At 36.1% G+C, this 22,306-nt stretch overlaps 1 protein-coding gene across 1 annotated transcript in view; it reads right to left on the bottom strand.

Moving 5' to 3' along the window:
- Positions 1-22,306, bottom strand: part of LOC129002256 (fibrillin-2-like) — a 157,414-nt gene that overhangs the window by 80,506 nt on the left and 54,602 nt on the right. Inside the window, exons 28-47 of the mRNA XM_054429923.1 lie at positions 21,698-21,832; positions 20,839-21,016; positions 20,110-20,223; positions 19,355-19,489; positions 18,233-18,447; positions 17,901-18,039; positions 17,419-17,532; positions 16,423-16,581; positions 15,920-16,114; positions 14,982-15,110; positions 14,277-14,525; positions 13,330-13,475; positions 12,611-12,719; positions 12,057-12,221; positions 10,706-10,813; positions 9,426-9,605; positions 5,984-6,096; positions 5,214-5,346; positions 4,094-4,342; positions 883-1,092 (exon numbers count right to left, since the gene is read on the bottom strand). Coding sequence (XP_054285898.1) covers positions 883-1,092; positions 4,094-4,342; positions 5,214-5,346; positions 5,984-6,096; positions 9,426-9,605; positions 10,706-10,813; positions 12,057-12,221; positions 12,611-12,719; positions 13,330-13,475; positions 14,277-14,525; positions 14,982-15,110; positions 15,920-16,114; positions 16,423-16,581; positions 17,419-17,532; positions 17,901-18,039; positions 18,233-18,447; positions 19,355-19,489; positions 20,110-20,223; positions 20,839-21,016; positions 21,698-21,832 — 3,175 coding nt within the window. The remainder of the gene's footprint in view (positions 1-882; positions 1,093-4,093; positions 4,343-5,213; positions 5,347-5,983; positions 6,097-9,425; positions 9,606-10,705; positions 10,814-12,056; positions 12,222-12,610; positions 12,720-13,329; positions 13,476-14,276; positions 14,526-14,981; positions 15,111-15,919; positions 16,115-16,422; positions 16,582-17,418; positions 17,533-17,900; positions 18,040-18,232; positions 18,448-19,354; positions 19,490-20,109; positions 20,224-20,838; positions 21,017-21,697; positions 21,833-22,306) is intronic.

The following is a 22,306-nucleotide window of genomic DNA, read 5'->3' as shown; positions in this document are numbered from 1 at the left end:
TCCTTAAATTAACAGACTAGTTTATTTCTTATCATCTATCCATCAAAGCTGTTATTTAATTGTCTAACTTGGCAACTTCTTTAAACCTTGCCCTTCCACATGGACCAATAAATCAAGACATTCCTGCCTTAGTTTCATGTTCTGTCACGCTACCGACTGAGCCACTAACTGACACATCTTGTTTGCTAGCTTACTTAGTGTGTCAATTACAAATTGTATCAATAAGTTGAAAAAATTGAATTCAACTACTGTCGCTCACTCACAAAAAGAACATGGGGTTAGTAAGAGATATAAAGATAACTTTACACCACACGTATATTTTTCCTGGATAAAACTGACATTACAATTGACCCTCTGAAAAAGTCATTATGATTATGATGGTTGATATGATATAGCTGGGTAGCTAAGTGACCATTTTGCTCGCCTAGTAATGAGAATGCTGCTGGTTTGATCCTAACCAAAGTCAAAATATTTGTTAATGATTTTAAATTGGACCCAGCTTTTCTTGATAATTGGGATTTGAAAAATGATCCAGGCTAAATATGTAATTGATCATAGTTGGTAACAAAGCTGTCATCTCATTCATTCAATAATCATTGTTCCACCCATATTCTCTTTCAAATACCCACCAGGGAGTGTCCGAGTCATGAAAATCTAATCTAAACATCAGTGAAGTAAAAGTTTAAACACCTCTTATGTATCTCAACATTTCTGATATCTAATATACTGGGTGAACTTGTAGAAATAGTGACTTTTCAAAGCTTACCATTAATTTAGTGACAAATATTCACACTAAATGCGCCATGTGACGTTTCCCATTGTGTCAAATTATCATAAGGAAAACATTCAAATATTTTACGTCTGTAAGCTTATGATACTGACCGCTGCCGTCAATGGAGTAGCCGGTGTCCAGACACAGTTGTTGGTACTCCTCAGACCCCGGGCTAGGACACAGTTCACACAGTGGTCCCCACGCAGCTCCCATGGTGCAGCAGCAGTCAGCCTTCGTCACTGACATCAGTCCCTCACTGTGTGTCACCTGACTACATCGGCCGTTCATAAGCTTGCGGAAACAGTAGCCTTGCCGCTCATCTGCAACATATCACGTTTGCTAAAGAGCCATAAGCAAACCAACAAAAGAACTTATTTACAATCCAAGAAAATCTGATTTTATGAACATAATAGTGCATTTTCCACTTCCAACCGTTCAGTATTCACTATTCAGTATTCAGGCACAAAACGAGCGGCAGAAAGTAGTTGTGCACAGTAGACAACAAACCAATAGCTGTGCTTCACATTCAACCATTGCTGACCTCAAGATGTTAACCAGTTTTGTGCTAAAGCCTTGTAAGTTTGAAATTTCTCATGAATGAAACATGTGTTGATGGCATACTTTTAATCAATAATTTACAAGCATTACTTTAGTTTTCTAAACATAAACATAACTGTTAGAATTAAGTTTTTGGGGCCTGATGTATTTTAGTTCTAAGCTTAGGCATGGAAAAATACAAGTCTCAGCACATGTAGGTAGGCCTACACTACAATAGGTCACATACCGGTAACTAAAATAAGTGTTGATGTGTCAAAGTGTTAAAGTTAATCAACACTCCTTTAAAACTGCTCAAGGTGTCCACCAGGCCAACCAGAAAAAAATCATGAGTAATTCATGAGTAAAAAAAAATTCCAGGTAGTTCAGGTCGTACTTTTTATACTAAAATTTCCAACGTGTTTTGTGCCAACTCCCGCAATGCTGTTTTAGTGCTAACACAGCTCACTATTTTAGTTATCAGAAAGAGCATTCTCACTATTCTCAGTAAAAAAAAAAAAAATTATGATTGCTGTAATATTGCCTGACACAAGTACAGTATTCAATTTTTATATATTACTGATTAAATAATCCAAAAATTAAAAACTAATCCTTAAACCTGCAATTTATTAATAACAGTGATATGTCGATAACAAAATTGTTCGAATCTCTGTACAGACACCTAAAAAATAGATTCTTAATACTGATAATTTCAATTTTACCAAATGTTCTGAAGGATTACTACACCAACCCCTGGCTTTATGTACTTTCATATAGTAAAATTTTGGAGTAATGGGTTGTTTTCCAAGTGGCCTACAGAAATAAAAATGCAGAAATTACAAAAATTGCACGTAGCCAATTTATGTTTCAAACCCTTCTAAACACATTAAATAAATACCACATTAAAGGTAAATAAAGATGTTACAAAAAAATTAAAAAAAACTTTCTAGAAGTGTGCCATTTTGAAATTATTGGTCAAGCCAAACTCGAGGTTATAGTAATAATCTTACACAGTCGTAGAGACACCAACATAGTTTTCAGCGAAAACTGAAAAATCCTGAATATCTCACTCAGTAATAGAAACATCACCACTGTCTTCCGTGGTCGTGAAAAAATCCTGATATTTTTCAGCGGTAACGGAAACATTATAATCGTCTCCCTCAATCACAGTAAAGTTATCATAATCTTCCTCGATCGTAGCTTAATTCAAATAATTTCCCGCGGTCATCATTGTCAAGCAATATTTTTGGACATCATCATCATCATCGTTTCCCGAAGTCAAGGAAACGTCATCGTCGTCTCCCGCGGTCACGAAAACGTCATCGTCGTCTCCCGCGGTCACGGTAATATCATCGTTGTCTCCCGTGGTCACGGGACGTCATCGTCGTCTCCCGCGGTCACAAAAACGTCATCGTCATCTCCCGCAGTCACGGAAGTATCATCGTTGTCTTCCGTGGTCACGGAAACGCCATCGTCGTTTCCCGCGGTCACGGAAATGTCATCGTCGTCTCCCGCAGTGACGGAAACGTCGTCATCGTCTCCCACGGTTACGGAAACGTCGTCGTCGTCTCCCACAGTCACGGATTAGTCATCGTCGTCATGCGCGATCGCGGCAAAAAATTCCCGGTTCAATACAAAATTCACGCATAGTTCCCGGTTTTCCCGGTCGGTGGACACCCTGCTGCTTAGATTTGTAATAAAGGTGTTTTTGAATAACCTTTAACTATGTTACAATGAGTTCATGAACTACTCAAGGACTGACCAAGGGACAAAGTACATTGTTATCAAGAACAAGTTTATCTCTTATTAGCTAAGCAAGCCAAATTTTCCTGGCTTTTGCAGCAAGTTTGTTTATAAAATGTTGTAAAAATGTTGTACTAGGGTTGCCTGATCAAGGTCACGTCCTAGCCAAGCAAAACAGATCAAATCTGAGAGTCGTATTGAGTAGCTCATCAACTACTATTCCATTTAGTTTCCACACCTATCGGGATATAAGTCTCCTCATAGTATTCATAGTATATTGAAAATTTATTGTGAAAGGAAATTGACGCTCCACCAAGTATAAATTGCAATCTGTGATTTGATTTCTGTGGTCTTAGTCAATCACTGTCGCGATAGAAAACTGGTGGATACTCGCTGCCTGTCCCATTGTGCAAAAGAAACCTGCTTTTAGCAGACTTACAAAGCCAATTATTCACATTTTCTAAGTCAAAACACTTGTCTTTATACACATCTGTTAACTGGCAACATTACACAACCGGAATTGACCCCCTTCCAAGAGAAAAATAATCACAGAACGTGATTCAAGGTTGGCGGGAGTGTACATTTTTTTTACGTCTTTTTTTTAATACTTTGACGAGACTAATCGTCCCACAAGGGTGGGAACCACATACAATAGGTAGTAGTGGATGAACCAAGAAGCACGATGTTGGTCTCATATTTAATCTAGCTTACTTGGCAAAAACAGGAAGCTCAATGGTGACCTTTAACGGACAACCCTCGTAACCATTCCATGTAAGATCTAAGATGAATCTTATACCTTTCCAAAATCAAATCATCCATCATCAAATTGCATTTTCCGTACAGATTTTGTATCTACAAACAATTTAAAAAAGAGCCAAGAAATTTTATGAAAGTTTTAAGTGTAAATCCAATCAACTTATATTACTGCAATTTATTAATCTAATTTACATTAGTATAGAACAAAATTAATACAATCCTTTATACAAAAGTTTCCAACTATTTAGAAATAATAAATAATCATAAAATTATAAACTGTCCACCTACCTATGCACTGTTTGTAATCATAGCTCAGTTTGAAGCCTTCAAAGCAGTCACATCGGTAGCTGCCTTGCATATTGACACAGCGACCATTAAGGCACACATTAGGCAACGTAACACACTCGTTGATGTCTCGACAGTCGTCAGTGTTGCCAACCTGTGTGTAGCCGTCCGGGCAGTTGCAGAGGAACGAACCAATCAGGTTCTTACAGTTGTACTTGCAGTTGTTGGCTGGTGTCACACACTCGTCGACATCTAGAAAACAATTGGAATTATTTATCTAAATTTATTTATTATCTGCTAAAAAAAAAAATAATTTACAATTGTTGTGTGATGGATAAATTACATGTATGTTTAATAAAATTTTCTAAACAGGTTTCCACATAATTATAAGTTTCTATGATTCTGTTTTCATCCATTGCAAAATTTGTTTTGAGAGTTAAAAACGGGGAATAACTATTTTTAGTGACACTATAAACTTAGTTTCTATAGTCCAATCATGTGGGTTTGCGAACTAGTTAGAATAAACATAAGTCAACTGGTTTGTACCGAATTTCAATAAAATTGTGTGATTTATTTACTCAAGTTATCGATCTATTGGACAAATGCAAACACACATATTTGAATAGACGGTGAAAAAAATTTGTTCCCAGGTCTAGGTCTTACCTTAAGACCAATGGTACTGAAATAGCTTATTCCCTATATGGAAGTCTGTTAAAACTACACAAGATTACTACGGAGATAACCTAAGTTTATATTAGGGATGGACGGGTTTGAATCGTCGTTATGACTTCGTCTCCTGCGTTCGCGGACCTATCGCTCGCAATAGCGGCGTCATCGGCGCTCACGAAGCGGCAAAATCGCCGACGATCAGACAAAATCCCTTCCCGAATCAAATGTAATCCCGTCCCGATAATCGGGAATATTTTTTCCCGAAAAATTCCTGAAATTTCGGGACCCGTCCATTCCTAGTTTATATGAAGGCTACAAAAATAGCCCTGTACAAATTTACATACCTCGGGAATTTATTTTAAATTTCTATTTAAATTTACTGAGTCTATTGACTAGGAAAGCCAAATTAATCATAAAGATTCATCAGAGATCAGCTTCAAAATGCTATACTCACCGACACAATGTCTGCCGTCAGGAGCCAGTGAGTAGCCGTAAGGGCAGATACAGCGGTACGAGCCAGGCACGTTGTGGCAGCGGAAGGCACATTGGTTGTTCGTCTCTAGACACTCGTTAATGTCTTCACAAGTCTACACAGGGAGGTGAACATTGGTTGTATAATCCCCAATCAACTTATGTCAAATCTAAATACTGGCGCCCTAGTATGTTAATGTAATCTAGTTCTCCATTCAAAACTGTGCATACAAGTATTTCAAGAAGAACATATCCTTTTTCAGAATATGCATAACCTAACTGCAGCAAACATGCAGACTAGGCAAGTTTCTTGTTACTTTGATGAGTTTTTCATTCTAAGAAGGTTCAATATAAAAATAAATTAACACTTACGTCTATACTCATTGTAAATAACATTTGTTCAAAGAGCAATTTGGTCAGTTGGAGAAACAACATCTTTAGTTAAATTTCTAACAAACCTTACAATGTACGCCAATTTATAAATGTTCAAAAAATTTACCAAAAGGGAAATAGTCATTAAATCAAACACAAATTATTTTATATAGGCAAAGTTCAATATGTCCAATATTTTATTACAATGATCAAGGGTACAGTTGGGTTCAATTCTGTTTATCTATGAATTAAATCATATTTGCCTTTCCCATAGCACACTGTTGAAGGCAAGGCATCAAGCATGAACCTTTGATTTTGACTAAATAACAAATGCAACACAAAAAAATTGTATTCTAACAAATTTTACATGTGTAACATTACCTGCATTGGCCCAGGAGCAAACCCATCAGAACAAGAACATTCAAAACCTCCGAGGAGGTTGGTACAAGTCCCATTGCCACACACCCCTGCTCCGCTCATGCATTCATCCTCGTCTGGAAAATTATATTAAGAATATTAACCAAAGTTCACAGAATTAGAAGTATTGTTATCTAGATACAACTGCAAAATTTAAAACTGCTTGACATGTTTTGAGATCGATCGTCATGACAATAAAATACATTTCTAATAGTGAACCCATCGGTAGAAGTCTCTTTGAGGAACAAAACTACATTGAGGGACCAATTATTTGAATTTTGAATGTGAGAAGACTTATTAGGAATTTAAAAATATGGAGGACAGAGAAAACTTGACTGACAAGACAAAAAGAACTTCATGTGCAATACCCCAAGGAGATGTGGTCAGTGTTGCATATAATCAGGATAGATTGTTGGTATTCATGAATGAATGAATCTCAAATCTAAAAAAACTAAAACTTGGAAGACTTTTAGTTTTTAAAATTTGATTAGCAAGTTTTGAGATTCAAAATTGAAACTGCCAACATTTTTTGTACCATTTTTAATGTTTATAAAAATTTGATAAATTATGCTGCAAGTCTCCTGCTACCACCAATCTTTCCTACAAAGTCACAAGCCTTCTGTCATTGGTCCTCAAACATCATTCGCTCTTCCCTTAACACCCCTTACTCCTTTCCGCTCTTGAAAAAATGTGCAACACCCACAAATGCCTATACGAGAAAACAAATAATTTTACTCCTCGCAAATAATATGGATCATTTGAAATAATTTGCACTTGTAGATTATCTATAAAAATTTTAAGCTCTATTGAAATTAGGGGTCTGCGGTACAGAAAATTTAAGGTCGGTACGGTTCGGTACGGTACAATATTTTGTACCTTGGTTCTCGGTACAAAATCGGTACGGTAAGCGGCTACCCGTATTTTTGCGGTTTTCTTCTCAGAACTGTATCCAAACCATTATTTTTAACTTTAATACATAGACATTACTATGAAAATGGATAGTATCCTACATTCATGGTTTTCTAACAACAATTACTGTACCACATATTATTAAAACAAAACCTTTTACTACTACGAGGATTGTGTCAAGAAAAATCACAGTTGAGATAAAGGCTTTACCTATTTTACTCTGAGATACTTTGAATAGCCATGATAAAGTAGTTTAAAAATAGGATGAGAGTTTTTATGAATAAACATGTTTGAAACATTTATTGACAAGATAATTTCACAAAACTGATAAATTATTTCCAACCAACACAATGTCTAGTTGTTTTATTTTTTTATTTTAAAAACATATAAAAGCATTCAGTAGAAGACAGTGTAGTTTTGCCAGCTGTTCACAGCAGATGACAATGAAAAACTGGAGGTTATGATGAAGTAATGGCAAAGGCCATTTTTTTTATCAGCTTCAAAACTAGTTAAGTTATAAGATGGATACAATTCTTGCAAAGTTTTTTTCTGAAACTAAAATTTGGATTATCACAGAGTAAGATTTGATGTTGGGCAATTAGACTTTATAACTGTGTAAAAGGTGTGTATCCCTGAATTTATAAATTGTAGAACCTTGATGAACCGAGAATTACACTAGCCTACATAACTTCATTACCCCAAGTAAAATACCAAGATAATTTTTATAATTGTATTTGAATCGTATAATCTTAGTTTGTTAAAAATGGATTGTATGTTCAACAATAATTGCAGTCCATTATTGTTAAGCAGTATGGTCCCAAATTATTGTTTTTGATTTTGAAACATCACAGTTCATTTGACAAAATTATAGTTGAAGCAGCTCAATGTCAAGTCACGCACGCTTGTGCAATAGTTTGTTTACATGCTTTCTCCAGACCACGGGGGAGGGGAGGGTCTGATAAGCCGTCTATTGTTCACCCCCAAGAAGGTCCGACCCTCATTAGTGCCGCTCGGCTGCACTCAGTGGGGAACCCAATACCACAAATCAATCTTTTAAATGAATACAAATATTTGGTAATAATTGTTTTATTAATATTCACCTTGAAATTTCAATAAATTTGGTGTAAAATTTGACAAAAATCTGCCATTTGGACCGATTATTAATACAATACCAAATACCAATAAAGTAGTACCGTACATTCATTGGTAATTAAATAATAGGTAAAAATGTACCGATTTTCGTCAAGTTTTACCCCCTGCTGTGCGCTATGTCACAAAAGCTGATAACGACATGGGTGATTAGTAACCATGGCAACTTGTTGAATGCGTGATGAAGGGAAACCCAAGAAATAGAAGAACAAAGAGAAAGAATGACGTTGTTATCTTTATACCCTTTTTACAATTTCCGTTATTGTTATCTTTATGTAAGATTTTATGATTTTGTTTTATAGGTTTATAAAATAATTCTTTTTAACTACGGGAATATCAATTTATAATTTATCAACGTACTTCTCTTCTGAAACAGCAATACCGGATGCATAATAAAGGTCAATGGCCTAAAATATCACGATTGTGCAATATTGTATTTTGATGTTGAAATTAAAATTACGACAAAAGTTTGTATATATCCATGGTCGTCAATAGAAAGATAAAATATCCATAACAAATATTTAATTTATAAAATAAGATTGTAGATTTGTTACAAGTTTAATATGTAGCCATAAACAGTTTTATGGCAGCAGGCAATGGCCAGCGGCAAATTCAATATTCACGAAAATACTGATTAAGTTAGAGATAACATTTAACAGTCATCATAAAACTATTATTTTTATGATAAAACAGAATTGGGGAAAGTCGTAAAGAAATAAAAGTGATAAAACTCAACAGTTCTTGGAAGTACTTCAATACAACAATTATGGTCGTGATAAAATGTTAATGGATTTGGGACTGCTAACGGGTTTTTTATTGCATCATCACGCTAGTAATAAATTATGAAGATCGTAAACAAACATCTGATAAGACTTTTATGTGCTCGGAACCAACTGCCGTTGACTACGATAATAAACTGAAAGTAATTTATTATTATAACAGGCTGTACCGAACCGAATTTGTACCGTGTAAAATGCTGTACCGAACCGATGACGGTAATTAAGCTTGTACCGTACCGTACCGACTTTTTCGGTGCACCGCAGACCCCTAATTGAAATATTTTGTTAACATTCTGTAAGAAGTTTAGGTATAGGTTTAAAGTGTATTTTAGTCACACATTAAGCCAACAGTGGTTGTGGTCAGGAGACCAATTTCATTCAATTCTGATTTCACATTTTATATTACCTGTATTTTTTTGTAAACTGAAACAGGCCAGTATACAAATTTCACATAATAGGTCTTGAGATTGGAGATTTGAGATTTTTTAAGTTTTTATATCAGTTTTGAGACTTGGAATTGCTGGTTTTGACCATCACAGAATATATACCTCAATGTCATATTAACTCACCGATGCAACGTTTGCCAGTGCCGTCGAGTGTGTAGCCGGCCGGACACTCGCAGCGGTACGAACCATCAGTGTTGATACAGTCACCTCCATCACAGGCGTGAGGCATCAGCTGGCACTCGTTGAGGTCTTCACCCGTATCCATCCTGCCTGAGCCCTGCGGACACAGCTTCCAGAAATCCTCTGTAACGAAAGGGAACATTTTAGCCTCAGGACAAATTAAGGTTAAATTCCTGTTGTTCTATCGAGTGATTGGCTTCGCAACCACAGTCATAAATCTCAAGTTGCATTCTCAAGCAGTAAAACAGTTTATTTTAGAGATTATATTCATCCATGAAGCTAGCAATAATTGTCACAAACACATACATAAACACAAATACACGGAAAAAATTTAACAAAATGGCAAAATTATTATACTGATAGTAAATGTGTAGCGCTACTCCAGATGAAGAGTTGTGACTCACTTAAAGAAATATTTATTGCAGTTTACATCCACAATTTCCTAAGTCGTCAAGGTGAAGATATTTTCTAATACGGTCATCGTGAATAAAGAGGCAAAAGTGGAAAAAGAACAGAAGCTGGACAAAAAGGTCAAACTGGATAAGATATAAACAGTAGACAAACTGGTTGGTCAAACTGATCTGGACAATATGAGAGCAAATTAACTAGACAAAGGGGATGGCCTGGACAAAATGAGAAGACTGGACAGATTGATAAACTAAAACTAGATTTGATATGATATTGATAAAATGAAGATAAAACAAAATAAACAAAAATATGAAAATTGGGAATAGAACCACACAAATGATTTTTTTTTAATGGATTGGACGGATTAGTAAAATGAAAGAAATTTGTTGTGTGGAAATATTTTAATTCACTTAAAAAAAATCCTTATTAATTGAGGCATACTGGACCAAAATAGTCTTCAAACTTACCTTTTATTACTATCAGGAGAATTTTAATAACATGTCTGTTTTCACTCACAATTAAAGTAAAAAATACGCAAACATCTTTGCAAAGTCTTTTGGATTAATTTTAAATATTAATTTGTATTTTGTAATTATGTAATTGCAACTATATATTGTATATATTGTATGTATGTAATTTAATTTGCATTAACTTTTAATTAAAAAAAAATTATTTAAATATTTTAACAGCATGTTTATTCTGTATTATATTTCTCTACTGATTATATGTTTTCTTCTATAAGGTAAACCAGCAACTACTTACGCACAAGAACAAATTGAATTCATTTCTCAATTATCTTTGTCTCGGAGACTCACCAGTGCCTTGTTTGGGACATTGTTCACAATAGCGGCCCCAGGCAGCTCCCATAGAACAGCAGCATTCCTTCACAGTCATAGGCTCTCGTCTGGCCAATGAGCATTTACCTGACAATCACATGCGTACTGAGTGGTAAAGCAATAAAACAAAATAAATTATTCATGTTAAAATTGTACATTATGGCTTTCAGTTTAACTTAAAAGTTTCCATTTGAGAACATCCGTTTGAAAAAATCAAATAAAAAATCATTAGTTAAAAAAAATAACAAGAAAATTTACAAAATTAGTCAATTTTGTTCTGTGTTTTTGAGTAAATATCAAGTTATGGGATGAGGGTCTGTTCATATATGAATGGATTACCTATAAATTTTAGTTAACACAGCAAAATACAGCTGCACATTTAAGAAGTGCCTGATTTCTTAAACTATTTTAGTAAGTATTATTTTTTTTCTCACCACCAAACCTCCTCTTTCCTTTTTCTGAAAGTACAAGCAATTGTACAACAAATAAACCCTTTAAAGATAGTCATAAACTTTTAACATTTTCTCCTTTTCTGTAAGTAAAGTAAAATGATCTGAAAAGAGGAGCCATGGTATTTAGCCTTTAATTATAAATCTGCCTTTTAGAATGCCATATATCCAAAACAAATGGACCACAACTAGGCAATTTTAAGGCAAATATGAAATACCCCCATCACAGTAAACCTGCAGACTACGCAAATTTCAATCTACTTTTCATAGGCAGCAGCTTTGTTCTATAACAGTATCGATGTTAAACAATAGAAGGCTTTTGGTCATTGCCAAAGCTGGGTAAGTTAGAAGTTTTACCCAACTAGATTCTGCTTATAACTTGGAGACAACAATATGGGGTATGGTATGTAAAGCAGGGAGCACAAGATAAAGCTAAAGAAAACACCAGATCAGTAGGGGTGGTGTGCAGTGTTACAAGTCTGCTGCAGAAGCTGTGTTGGCTCTGTGGGCTACCAGCTCTTGAGAGACCCTACAAACCGGACCATTAAAGTACCAAATATTCTGTATGGGGATTGTGAAAAGTGGTGTAACTGCCTAGGAAAAGGTTTAAACACACAACTTTGTAAGGAGGTTAATGGAAGCCCCTGGAAACTTAATGACTTCTGGGAAATATCCCTATGTTGTAATTCAGTCACTTTGCAAAACTAGTGTTAATGCCACCCTACGGGGAGAATAATGGCCAAGAGAAAACGATAAAAGCTTTATAGATCAGATAATAAACAGAAAAAGAATTAACTTTAGTTGTTACAGTCAACCCTTTTACTCATGAATCATTTCAGTAGTTGTACATTATTTCTACAATCAGTTCATCATAAACTCACCTGCATGCAAGTCATCGAAGCACATGTCCTGCCTCACGTCGATACATTTCATGCCGTTCTGGCTGAGGATGAATCCGTCAGGACACTCACAGATGAAACCTCCCTCAGTGTTGATGCAGGCTCCACCCTCACATATACCTGCACTGTCCTGGCACTCGTTGATGTCTGCAATGAGCCAAAAGCTTGTCAAAACATGTTTAAGCCTGTCAGAACACTGTGTTTCATCACACAAATCATTTTACTTTATGCTGTGATTGTTCTTTGCAACAGGGTTAAGAGTTAAGATGTCTAATACAGACCGTTTTCAAGTTCTTTTGAAGTGGATTAAACTTAGCTCAACTAAGAAAATGAGCAAAACTGAGAAAATGCCTCTGCCACTGTCCTGTTAAACTTTTTAAACCCATCTATGCACCAAGTTAGCCCCTTTCATGCATTACTAGAAGTATGGCTTCCATGGGCACAATTAATAGCACTTAATGGTTTGGGCCTACTCTGAGGGAGGAACCTGATGGAGAACTATTTATCCCTACACTTGGTAGGTAATGTCCACTAACCTTGACACTTGGTCTTGTCCGGACTCAGCCTGTAGCCTGAGGGACAGGAACACTGGAAAGATCCCATCAGGTTCTGACACCGACCTGGCGACCCGCACATCCCACCTGTCTGACAACACAAAACAACCTCAACAAAGCTAAATGTCAGCTATCTTCGTCCAACTAACTTATGTGTATTTGAGTGTAATTGTTACCATGCCTTATTTACAAACTTAAACAAATTTACAAAGCATGTCTTGAGAACAGTTAGAAACTGTTTATTGAATAAATGACTAAAGTATCCTGTAAAGGATGTATGCAAGTAAGTATTAGGTGTAAACAATTATGCTCACACCTATCAACAGGAACGACTAGTAGACGTGATGAATACAACACCTGTTGTGATGCTCTCGATTAGGTTACCACCAGGTTGTAAAGGGGAAGTGTTTGGTGATGTTTTGAGAGTAGGCTGGATGAGTGTTGAAAGTGGAAACAATAACTTGATCTGCTACAAGTACTGACCTACACAAAGCACTTGCTCTAAGTAAGAAGCGCAGGTTGTTGGATCAGAGATACAGTCAGTGACAGGCAAGCAAGCATCAATCCACCTAAATTTTTATATACACTATAAGCTAATGCAGACCTGGATCTAGAGTCTGCATCTTAATATAAACAACTTCAGTTAATGTTACCTGAAAAACAGTTCTGATACCAAACTTATCAGCCAGACCTGACATTACCTCATGGCATTCGTCGACGTCCTGACATTGCTGTTGGTCCGGTGAGAGAGTGTAGCCGTCCGCACACTCACAACGGAATGACCCAATCACATTGCGGCATCTCCCGTTACGACAGAGGTACGGCATTATGTGACACTCATCCACATCTGTCCACATATCATTTAATGATTTAATCATTATTATACACAAATAATAACATCTGCGCAACCTTGAGATTTTTAATCAAGCTTTAACAAAAGCACAAGCCTCCATGATTGCTGAGACATTATGCTAGCGGTGGCAACAAATTGTAAACTTCTGTGATGTGGAAGACATCATTATAATCTCCCCATCGAAGGCGACAGTGTATTTTGAATCACACAATCTTCTAAGATTAAGATTACAGTAATATCCTGCATCTAAAAAAGCTGGGCTTGGCTTGACAATTGATCTGCTTTCTTACACATGTCTTATTATAGTAAAAAGTTAAAACTCAACTCGATGTATAATCATTACTAACTCTTTAAGTGTATGAGCTGACAATTTGTAGGCCTATACTTCTGTCTGGTATGAGTAAAAGGTAAAAGTTAAGTACAATTTTATATTTACTTTTCATTTTATATTATTTCAAGGACATTAAAATAATTTAACCCAATAAAAAAAAAACTAATAGAAACTTTTTCCTCTAATAAAACTATAAATAAATAAAGTTAAAATGAATAAGTAAAATTACGCTTACCCCTATAGAAAATACTATTGCCACACAAGCCTCCTTCTGTGCACATGGATTTTGTGCATTGTCTCTTGCACATTTACTAGACATAAGCTGGCTAAAGCATATCTGGACATAAATTTTGCATGCTTCAAGAAAAGTCTATTAGCAGTAACCAAAGTCAATGGTTAAATTATTTCTAAACTCTTAACAAAATGCCTATAGCACTATTCTACTATAAGACGTTTAAACTAACCTATGCAGTCGTTGTTATGGCTCAGTTTGAACCCAGGGAAGCAGTGACACTTGAAGCTGCCAACAGCGTTGATGCAGGTGCCATTGTTGCATATGTTGGGATGTCGCGCACATTCGTCTACATCCGCACACGTCTCGCGCGTTGCCGTCAGCGCGTACCCGTTGTGACACATGCACTGGAAACTACCTTGCACGTTGTTGCAGTCTCCGTGCTCACAGATGTTGGCTCCTTCCACACACTCATCCACGTCTGGGCAAATACAAATGCAAATCAGATTGCGTCGGAAAATATTACTGTTAGACTATATGGAATAATATTAATTAATGCGGGGCACAAAATATTGCAATGATACTTTATAGAAATAAAGCTTGATAAAAAACTCACAATAAATTTAAAACTGACAATATTTTTATTTAATGGGTCGAATAAAGCACTCTTGTCACAGCTATACACCTAGCCTGGACGGTAATAGTCAAATCATGCAGATAATTTGTATTTGTTCACATAACAATCAGAAACTATGGAAAATACTGTGGAGAATTACATCATTTTGAGATCAATCAACCATGCATTGGTTAAAAAAAACTCGGCCTAGCTAGAGGGAGTTTGTTGTATTAATAATCTATTACATTACAGTACTTGGTATTTTTATTACAATATTAATTTGTAGAAAGCATGATTGCCAACATATGGGGTCAGACATACCTACACAGTCGCGCATACTCATGCCCAGTTTGTATCCCAGGGGACACTGGCACTCGTAACTGCCCGGGGAGTTGATACATTGGGCATTGCCTCTGCATGGGCTGGGAATACGTAGACACTCGTTGTCATCTGGTACAACAAACACATAATCAAAAAGATTTTAACTAGTCAACTAATAGTACAACAAAAACCAGGTGACACTAGTATTAAAGTCAAAGACACTTCAAGACCTTTCCTGGAGTGAAAATACAGACTCTATTCAATAGTTGCACCTTCAGCAAAAATAAAAATACCTCTGTCGCAGCAAACCTGCAAACTAAGCTAATTTTCATTTACCTGGCTAGATTTTCACTAAAATACCAAATTTTCACTAAAAACGTTTAAAGGGTTAAACGTTCCCATAGTCCTAGTCCGATCATGCTGGTTCGTGAACTCCTCGGAATTAACATAGGTTTACATGCTTGTACCAAATTCCATCAAAATCAATCATTTTTGCTCAAGTTATTGTACTAACGGACACACATATACAGTATATATAAATTTAAGCAGAGGGTGTGTTTGGCCTCTGGGGACCACATTACAAAAAAGTAAATTGGTCCTGGGTCCAGGTCTTACCATGAGACCTATGGTAATAGTTTATTTCCTATTTGGGAAATTCACAAAAAAAAAATACGCCATTATCAACTTTATATAGGTAGCCGAGCAGTAAAAGTGTCGCCCCCTCAAATCAGCCCAGATTTTTTGTTCTAAGCCTAGATGCATGCTTACATAAGGTTACTTAGAAAAGGTTGACATTAGGTAATATGCCTAACAAGACCAGGGTTTGATATGTAACCTAAAAAAAACTTCAAAACTACTAATGTTGTAGAACAGTTAAATAAAACCATACAATTATCCAATTTTTAAAGGTTGTTAGGTTATGTTAGTTACACACCCACCTATACACTGATGACTCTCCACATCATAGACAAACCCACGGTTACACTGACACTCAAAGCTGCCGGGAGTGTTGAGACAAGAGCCGTGATTGCACATGGTCGGCATCAGTGTACACTCGTCTATCTCTACACTGGCGTTGGTCATCGGGTCCATGATCTGACCTGGCTGTGTGCCGCATAGCACCAGATAGTCCTCTGTGAATGTTACAGAAACTGTGCGTTAGACATTGTATTGATTGATATAAGAGATAAAATTGTCTTTATTCAAACTGTACATAGCCTACATTATTAAAGTAAATTAGGAGTATGTTATGTTTATTTTGTACATAAAAGGCAATAATGAACTTTTGCCCTATCAAGGAGAACATGTGAACACTAATAGTAGTAAGTCTAAATTTGTATGATAGATGTATTTGAAAAAGAGGGCTATACTTGAATATGCACAAAAAATGATCCCCAAAATACCAATATGATTTCAGGTTGGCGACTACACTGATACTGACTTGACTTGTCGGCTGGGCAGGGCTGGCAGGGATCGCCCCAGGCTTGTCCCATACTACAGCAGCACAACATGCGAGTCTGCTCATTGGTCATCGGCTGTGTACAGCGGCCGCCCTCGTACGACAGATAACACAGCTCCTTCCTCATGTCCACACACTCCTCTACACACAGTCACACACTTAGAAAGTCAACAAACATATGCTACCTCATAATAGCTGGTGAAAGAGGTTGGACACAAAACTTATGTCAATCTTGCTTTGTGGTAAAAAAGGCAAGATATTGGTAGGGCTGATTCAATAATCATTAAAAAACTTCTGATTAAAATGTTGACTTTGATTATCAATTCCAAATGTAGCTCTGATTACTGACTAATCTAGACATTTTTGCCCTTTCTTAGAATAGCCAGAATTTTAAAATTTACCACAATTTTACTAGCACCATGCATTTAAAATGGAGTAAATTTAATATATTATCGATGGATAGTCATTAGAATATCAAAACAGGGACAGTGCTATTTTTTATACAAATGTAATAAAAATAACTTAAAGAATCATTGATGTTGGTATGCTTAACTTAGCAGTCAGTAGATAACTAAATATATTCCCGACAAAAGGTAACACTGCATTTGAACTAGGTACAAATTAAACTTTGGTAACACCAGTTAACTATTATGCATATTGGTGTAGGACTAGCTGATATTTATGTCGTTGGTGTTAAATAGCTGTCTCATAGTGCACTTACAGAGCAGAAAAAAGTTAGTTTATAGTCAACCAATAAATTACTGCATCAGTTTTGTTTCAATAAATAGATTCATTCCTAAACTAACTTTTGTTTCATGGTCTTTAAAGTATAACTAAACTTTAAACTACAACAACTTTACAACTTTAAACTTTAAACTACAACAAAACTAGACATAACTTATAAGCATAGCATAACCAAAAACATGAACAGTAAAATATAATACAACTCGGTAAAAAACATAAATACGTATTACTCACTGCCGTTGGGTAGAAGCATGTAACCATCAGGACATACACAGTGGTAACTTCCATCATCATTGATACAGAATCCAACACCACATATCTCAGGCTTCTCTTGACACTCATTGATATCTGGAACAATATCATACAATGCTTGTGGCTTCTACTGTCCCCTCAGGTGGGATTATATTTAATTTACTTAGTTTAACTTCATGTCAATTCAACTTTCTATTTAAAGTTGTATTACCGCTATAGACTCTCGAGTCTTACTAAGATTCTCACTTTTACAAAACAAAATAATGGACAAACAAAAAGATTTCAAAAATATGTTCAACAAAAATAACTTACGTTTTATAAGTTAACTCAATAAAATGCCTATTTATAGTCCTCTGGGCAAATGAAAGTGTGCACAATGTCAAATTAAAACACACACTAAAAATAGGATGAGAAATCTACTTGCAGTACTCAAAGTCAATGGTCAAACTACATGTACCACTCACCTATACAGTTGACATGGGTGTCGTCCAGTCTGAAGCCTGTATGACAAGAACACATGAAGCTGCCAAAGGTGTTTGTACAGTGGCCATTCTTGCATATCCCTTCGTGTTCCTCACACTCATTGATGTCCTCTAATACAACCTGGCGCAATCAATACAGGGTTTAACATACATTCAAATACTGAAATTTTCAAAACAAGTGTGCTATTTTTTATCTAATTTTTTTTTTTGATGGTGAGTTTAAGCTAGGCCTATTTCAGAGATTATTGCTCAAAGTTTTCATTTCAGGTTCTCAGGTGATTATTCTTGTTATGTTTAAGGTATGGCCTACTCACAGTAAGGATGTTTGGTCTGTAGCCAGTGCCGCCGGGACACAGAGTATTGTACTCCTCAGAGTCTGTGGGGGGACACGCCTCACAGGTAGGACCCCAGCCCCGCCCTACACTGCAGCAACACGTAGCCTTGGTGACGGGGGCTCCCATTTCCTGGCTGCAGCGGGTCCGGCCCCGCCATTCCTCCACCTCCAGATAGCAGCGGGATTCTCGCTTGTCTGTTAACATATACACATTATTGCTATTAGTAGGCTATTTTAGTAAATCAAGACTTTTGCAACTAAGTGTACCACTTGGGTATGTTGCTAGCCAAGTGGTAGCATCCTAATCAGTATTCTGCATCTTCAATCATCCCTACTCCTGACAGATTAGAATACATAGTTTTGCAACAGACTGTTGTTAAAATACAGGCTTTGTACCAGTTTAAACAGTTTTTTCACAAGAATAAACACAAAAACACAATAAAATATTTTACAATCAATGACAGGATTTCTAGTTTCTAGGATAAAAATAACAGCATAAGAAAACTAGCTGTCTTTTCTTTCCTCCTCTCTAACTTCCCATGGTTCAAAATGCTGTCAGTGACAGTGAAATATTTTAAAAATTGTTTATGGTGTAACGTTTACTATTATTCTTGTGTCAGAATAAACTCCTACCCATTCAGATAAACTTATTTAATCTTTTACTTGTTCTTACCATGATAGTTGACAAGGACTTAATGATGACATATTATAGTACAATAAATCCCTTTTGCAGAGTGGCATCATCTTCAAGTTATAAGGAAGAAATGGTGTTTTATAGCATTACCATTCTATCTGTGGCCCAAAAATGAGCTATGCTACAACTTTAGCCATATTTTTGGCTTTTTTATGGTTCAAAACTAGATCTAGCTGTCCTTGATCATTAGGTTTTAATTAATACCTCCAGTAGAACCCCTCATAACCGGCCAGCATCGGACCAAGCCCCTGGCCCGATAACGATTTGGCCGGATAATGATTTGGTAGGATAAACCAACATACTAAAAAACCATAATTTACACATAATTATAATGTTTAATCAATACTATGTGTGAAGTAGGAATGGGAAGTCTAGTCCTGTAGTCTAGTAGTGAATGATATCACTCACCTACGCAGGCATTACCGGCTGGCACCAGTTGGTAGTTGGGTGGACACTGGCAGATGAAGCTGCCTTGAGTGTTGATACAAGTTCCATACAAACAGGCTTGTGGACTATCACACTCATTCACGTCAGTGCAGTTACCTGCAAAACAATAGGTTTATCTTAGGAAAAAACTTTGCTATTTAGATCATTGTACTAGTGAAATTTGGTATGTGGCTTCTTTGCTTCATTTTACCTTAATTCATAGACTATGGTAGACTAACTTCAGTTTGGTGATATACTGAGAAAGTGATAGTGACAATGAATGACAATTTATGGATAACCTATGCGAATTTAGTGTTTACTAAGAGGTCGTCCAGTGGTCAATAACTCGACCAAGAATATGTAACGTACAGACTTCTCTATTTTCACCCCAAACTGTAAATAAAACATGTGATTGGAATTTCTTCCATTTGTTTTGAATGTTTTGATATTTATGTTCATATTTTGTTGTTATTTTGTCACCAGCATGGCAACCCATAAGGCCCATGTTAATTTTTTTAAATTAATTTGTTGTGCTTATTTTTGAGCCTATTTTAATTTATAAAGAAATCCTGCACATCTACAGGCAAATACTTTTATAACAGTATTCGTATATTTTCCCTGCGATGCAAAGGAGTTGAGAAAAAAGGTTTTAAAGAAACATGCTTGCCTATTAATATAAAGAAGATGTAACAGCTTGATACTACAACAAATAAGATAACAAAAAAAGGAGCACTTACCACCAGAGTTGTCAAGTTGGTAGCCTTCGTTGCACTCACAACGGAACATTCCGAAAATGTTCTCACACCGCCCGAACACACAAAGGTTGTTAAACATCATGCATTCGTTGATATCTGAAATTACATTCACAGTTCATTAGAAATTGTATGAAAAACTTACTAAAAATGACAAAGTGTGTGGTGGTAGGTGTATGAGTGCTATTTTATGACAGCAATGAAGAAATCTTGATTATCAGGAGTTGATGGAATGCTTATTAGGGTTGTTAGTTTAGTTTTGAACCTTTGCTTTCTTCCACGATTTATTTATTTTGGAAATAATTTGTTCTTTTATTAATTGAATCTTATTAAATTAATTTAATGAATAGTCACACAAATATTATCAAATGTCAAATATTGTCAAATGTGTTATTAAATGTGTTTTAACACATTTAATGTATCTACCTAATCTGTGAACGGTCACATTTATGAACGATTAATATAAAAAGTGTTTACAATGGAGATTGATTCCAAGCAGTGACACCGCTCATCATCACAGGCCTAATCGGAGACAGAGAGATTTTTAATGACATCCTTACTTAAAAACTATTATTATGGCTTTTGAAAGTATAGGTGTAGATAGGCCTACATTGGAAAGTGTGGGAAGATGTGTTTTATGTATTTGTATAATCACACTAATACGTGAACTCTTATGCTAATCAAGAAATTTTTAGATCAAAAGAAGATTCTTACCGACACAAGCTGTCTCCCTCTTGTCATCAGGGTGCATAAAGCCCATCTCACATTCACAGCGGAAGCTGCCCGGATAGTTGAGGCAGTGGCCGTTCTCACACAACGTAGGATTGTCAGTGCACTCGTCTACGTCCTGACAGGAATATCCGTCTCCTCGGAACCCGGAGTCACAAACACACTGTGAGGGAATGGTGAAACAGACAATAGTAACACACTGAGAAAGTCAAACAGGTACTATTTTTATATTCATAATTTGCATTGATTGTCCTTCCTGGACCTCTTCCATCCTTCTTCCTAAATAGATTTCCTCCTCTCCCTTTTGCTATAGATGTTTCATTTAGGCAATAAGTTATTTTGTATGAAGTTTTACTATCTACAGCAGTGTTGTTCGTTGCTTTTATGACTTCTTATGTCTAAACTGTTGGTCTCTGTTTTTTATCTCTCTTTTTTTATTGATGTAAAATAATTTATTAGAAATAATTTAATAAAATATTTAACTATATATTTTTTTATCACTAGAAGTAAGGCTATCACAGTAACGTTTAACAGTATGGTGGTCGTAAGGTAGAACCGGGCTAATCACTAACATGGTGTGCTAACGCTTTGGTCTGATTACAGATTACGATCTTATGAATACTGTCAGATTAAATCTCAGGTAGACAAGTAGTAGAACGCTGTTACGTCTCAGAAGACGGCCATCAGCAACTAGGCTGAAACGTTTACTCACCATAATAGTGATGTGACACAATTCTAACTAAACATAACTTTCTCCCCCCCCCCCTGTTAATGATCACACATCAAAGAAATAAGTTCAATCAATCTGTGAGTGTTTAAACTGTTATTTGCAACGGAGGTCTACCTTGAAAGATCCATCAGCGTTGATACACTGAGCGTTCTGATCGCACCCTCCGTTGTTGGTGAGGCATTCGTTGATGTCTCTGCATGTCTGTCCATTACCAGTGAACCCGTCCGGACATCTACAGCTGTAAGAGCCCTGTAACCAGCACACACCATCTGGGTTAAGGTCAAATATAATGTATTTTATAGTAAATTTCACAATAGATCTTTTTGGTAACACAAAATATTTTTGCTTTTGATAATAATCTAAGAGCCATTCCAAACAAGCAATTAACAGGTGTTCATCAACAAAGAGTACGATTATAGGTTTCATGTAGTACAGTCTACTCATGGCCATGGTACAGTATATTGACAATGAAACATTCATTTCCACTCTTTTATAGGAAGTGCTAGAAATTGTCCTATTTGTAAAGATTATCCTTTGTACTGATTAACTACTCATCGATGGTAAACTTTATTTTACAACTACTACACTTGGGCTTTGTGTGGACAAGAGTTGATAGTGTGGTAGACAGGTCTGATTAATGGCTAATCTAAGTCTGGTGATAGTGTAAGGCAAGTCTCTTTGTCCAGGAGACAGCAACTCAGATCGAGAGCTTTAATCCCGTCT

The sequence above is a fragment of the Macrosteles quadrilineatus genome, unplaced genomic scaffold, assembly GCF_028750875.1.
Source record: "Macrosteles quadrilineatus isolate MER2022 unplaced genomic scaffold, UCM_ALF_1.0 Scaffold_9__3_contigs__length_116548681, whole genome shotgun sequence".
NCBI classification, from domain to species: Eukaryota; Metazoa; Arthropoda; class Insecta; order Hemiptera; family Cicadellidae; genus Macrosteles; species Macrosteles quadrilineatus.
This window is presented reverse-complemented; position numbering and strand designations above follow the sequence as displayed.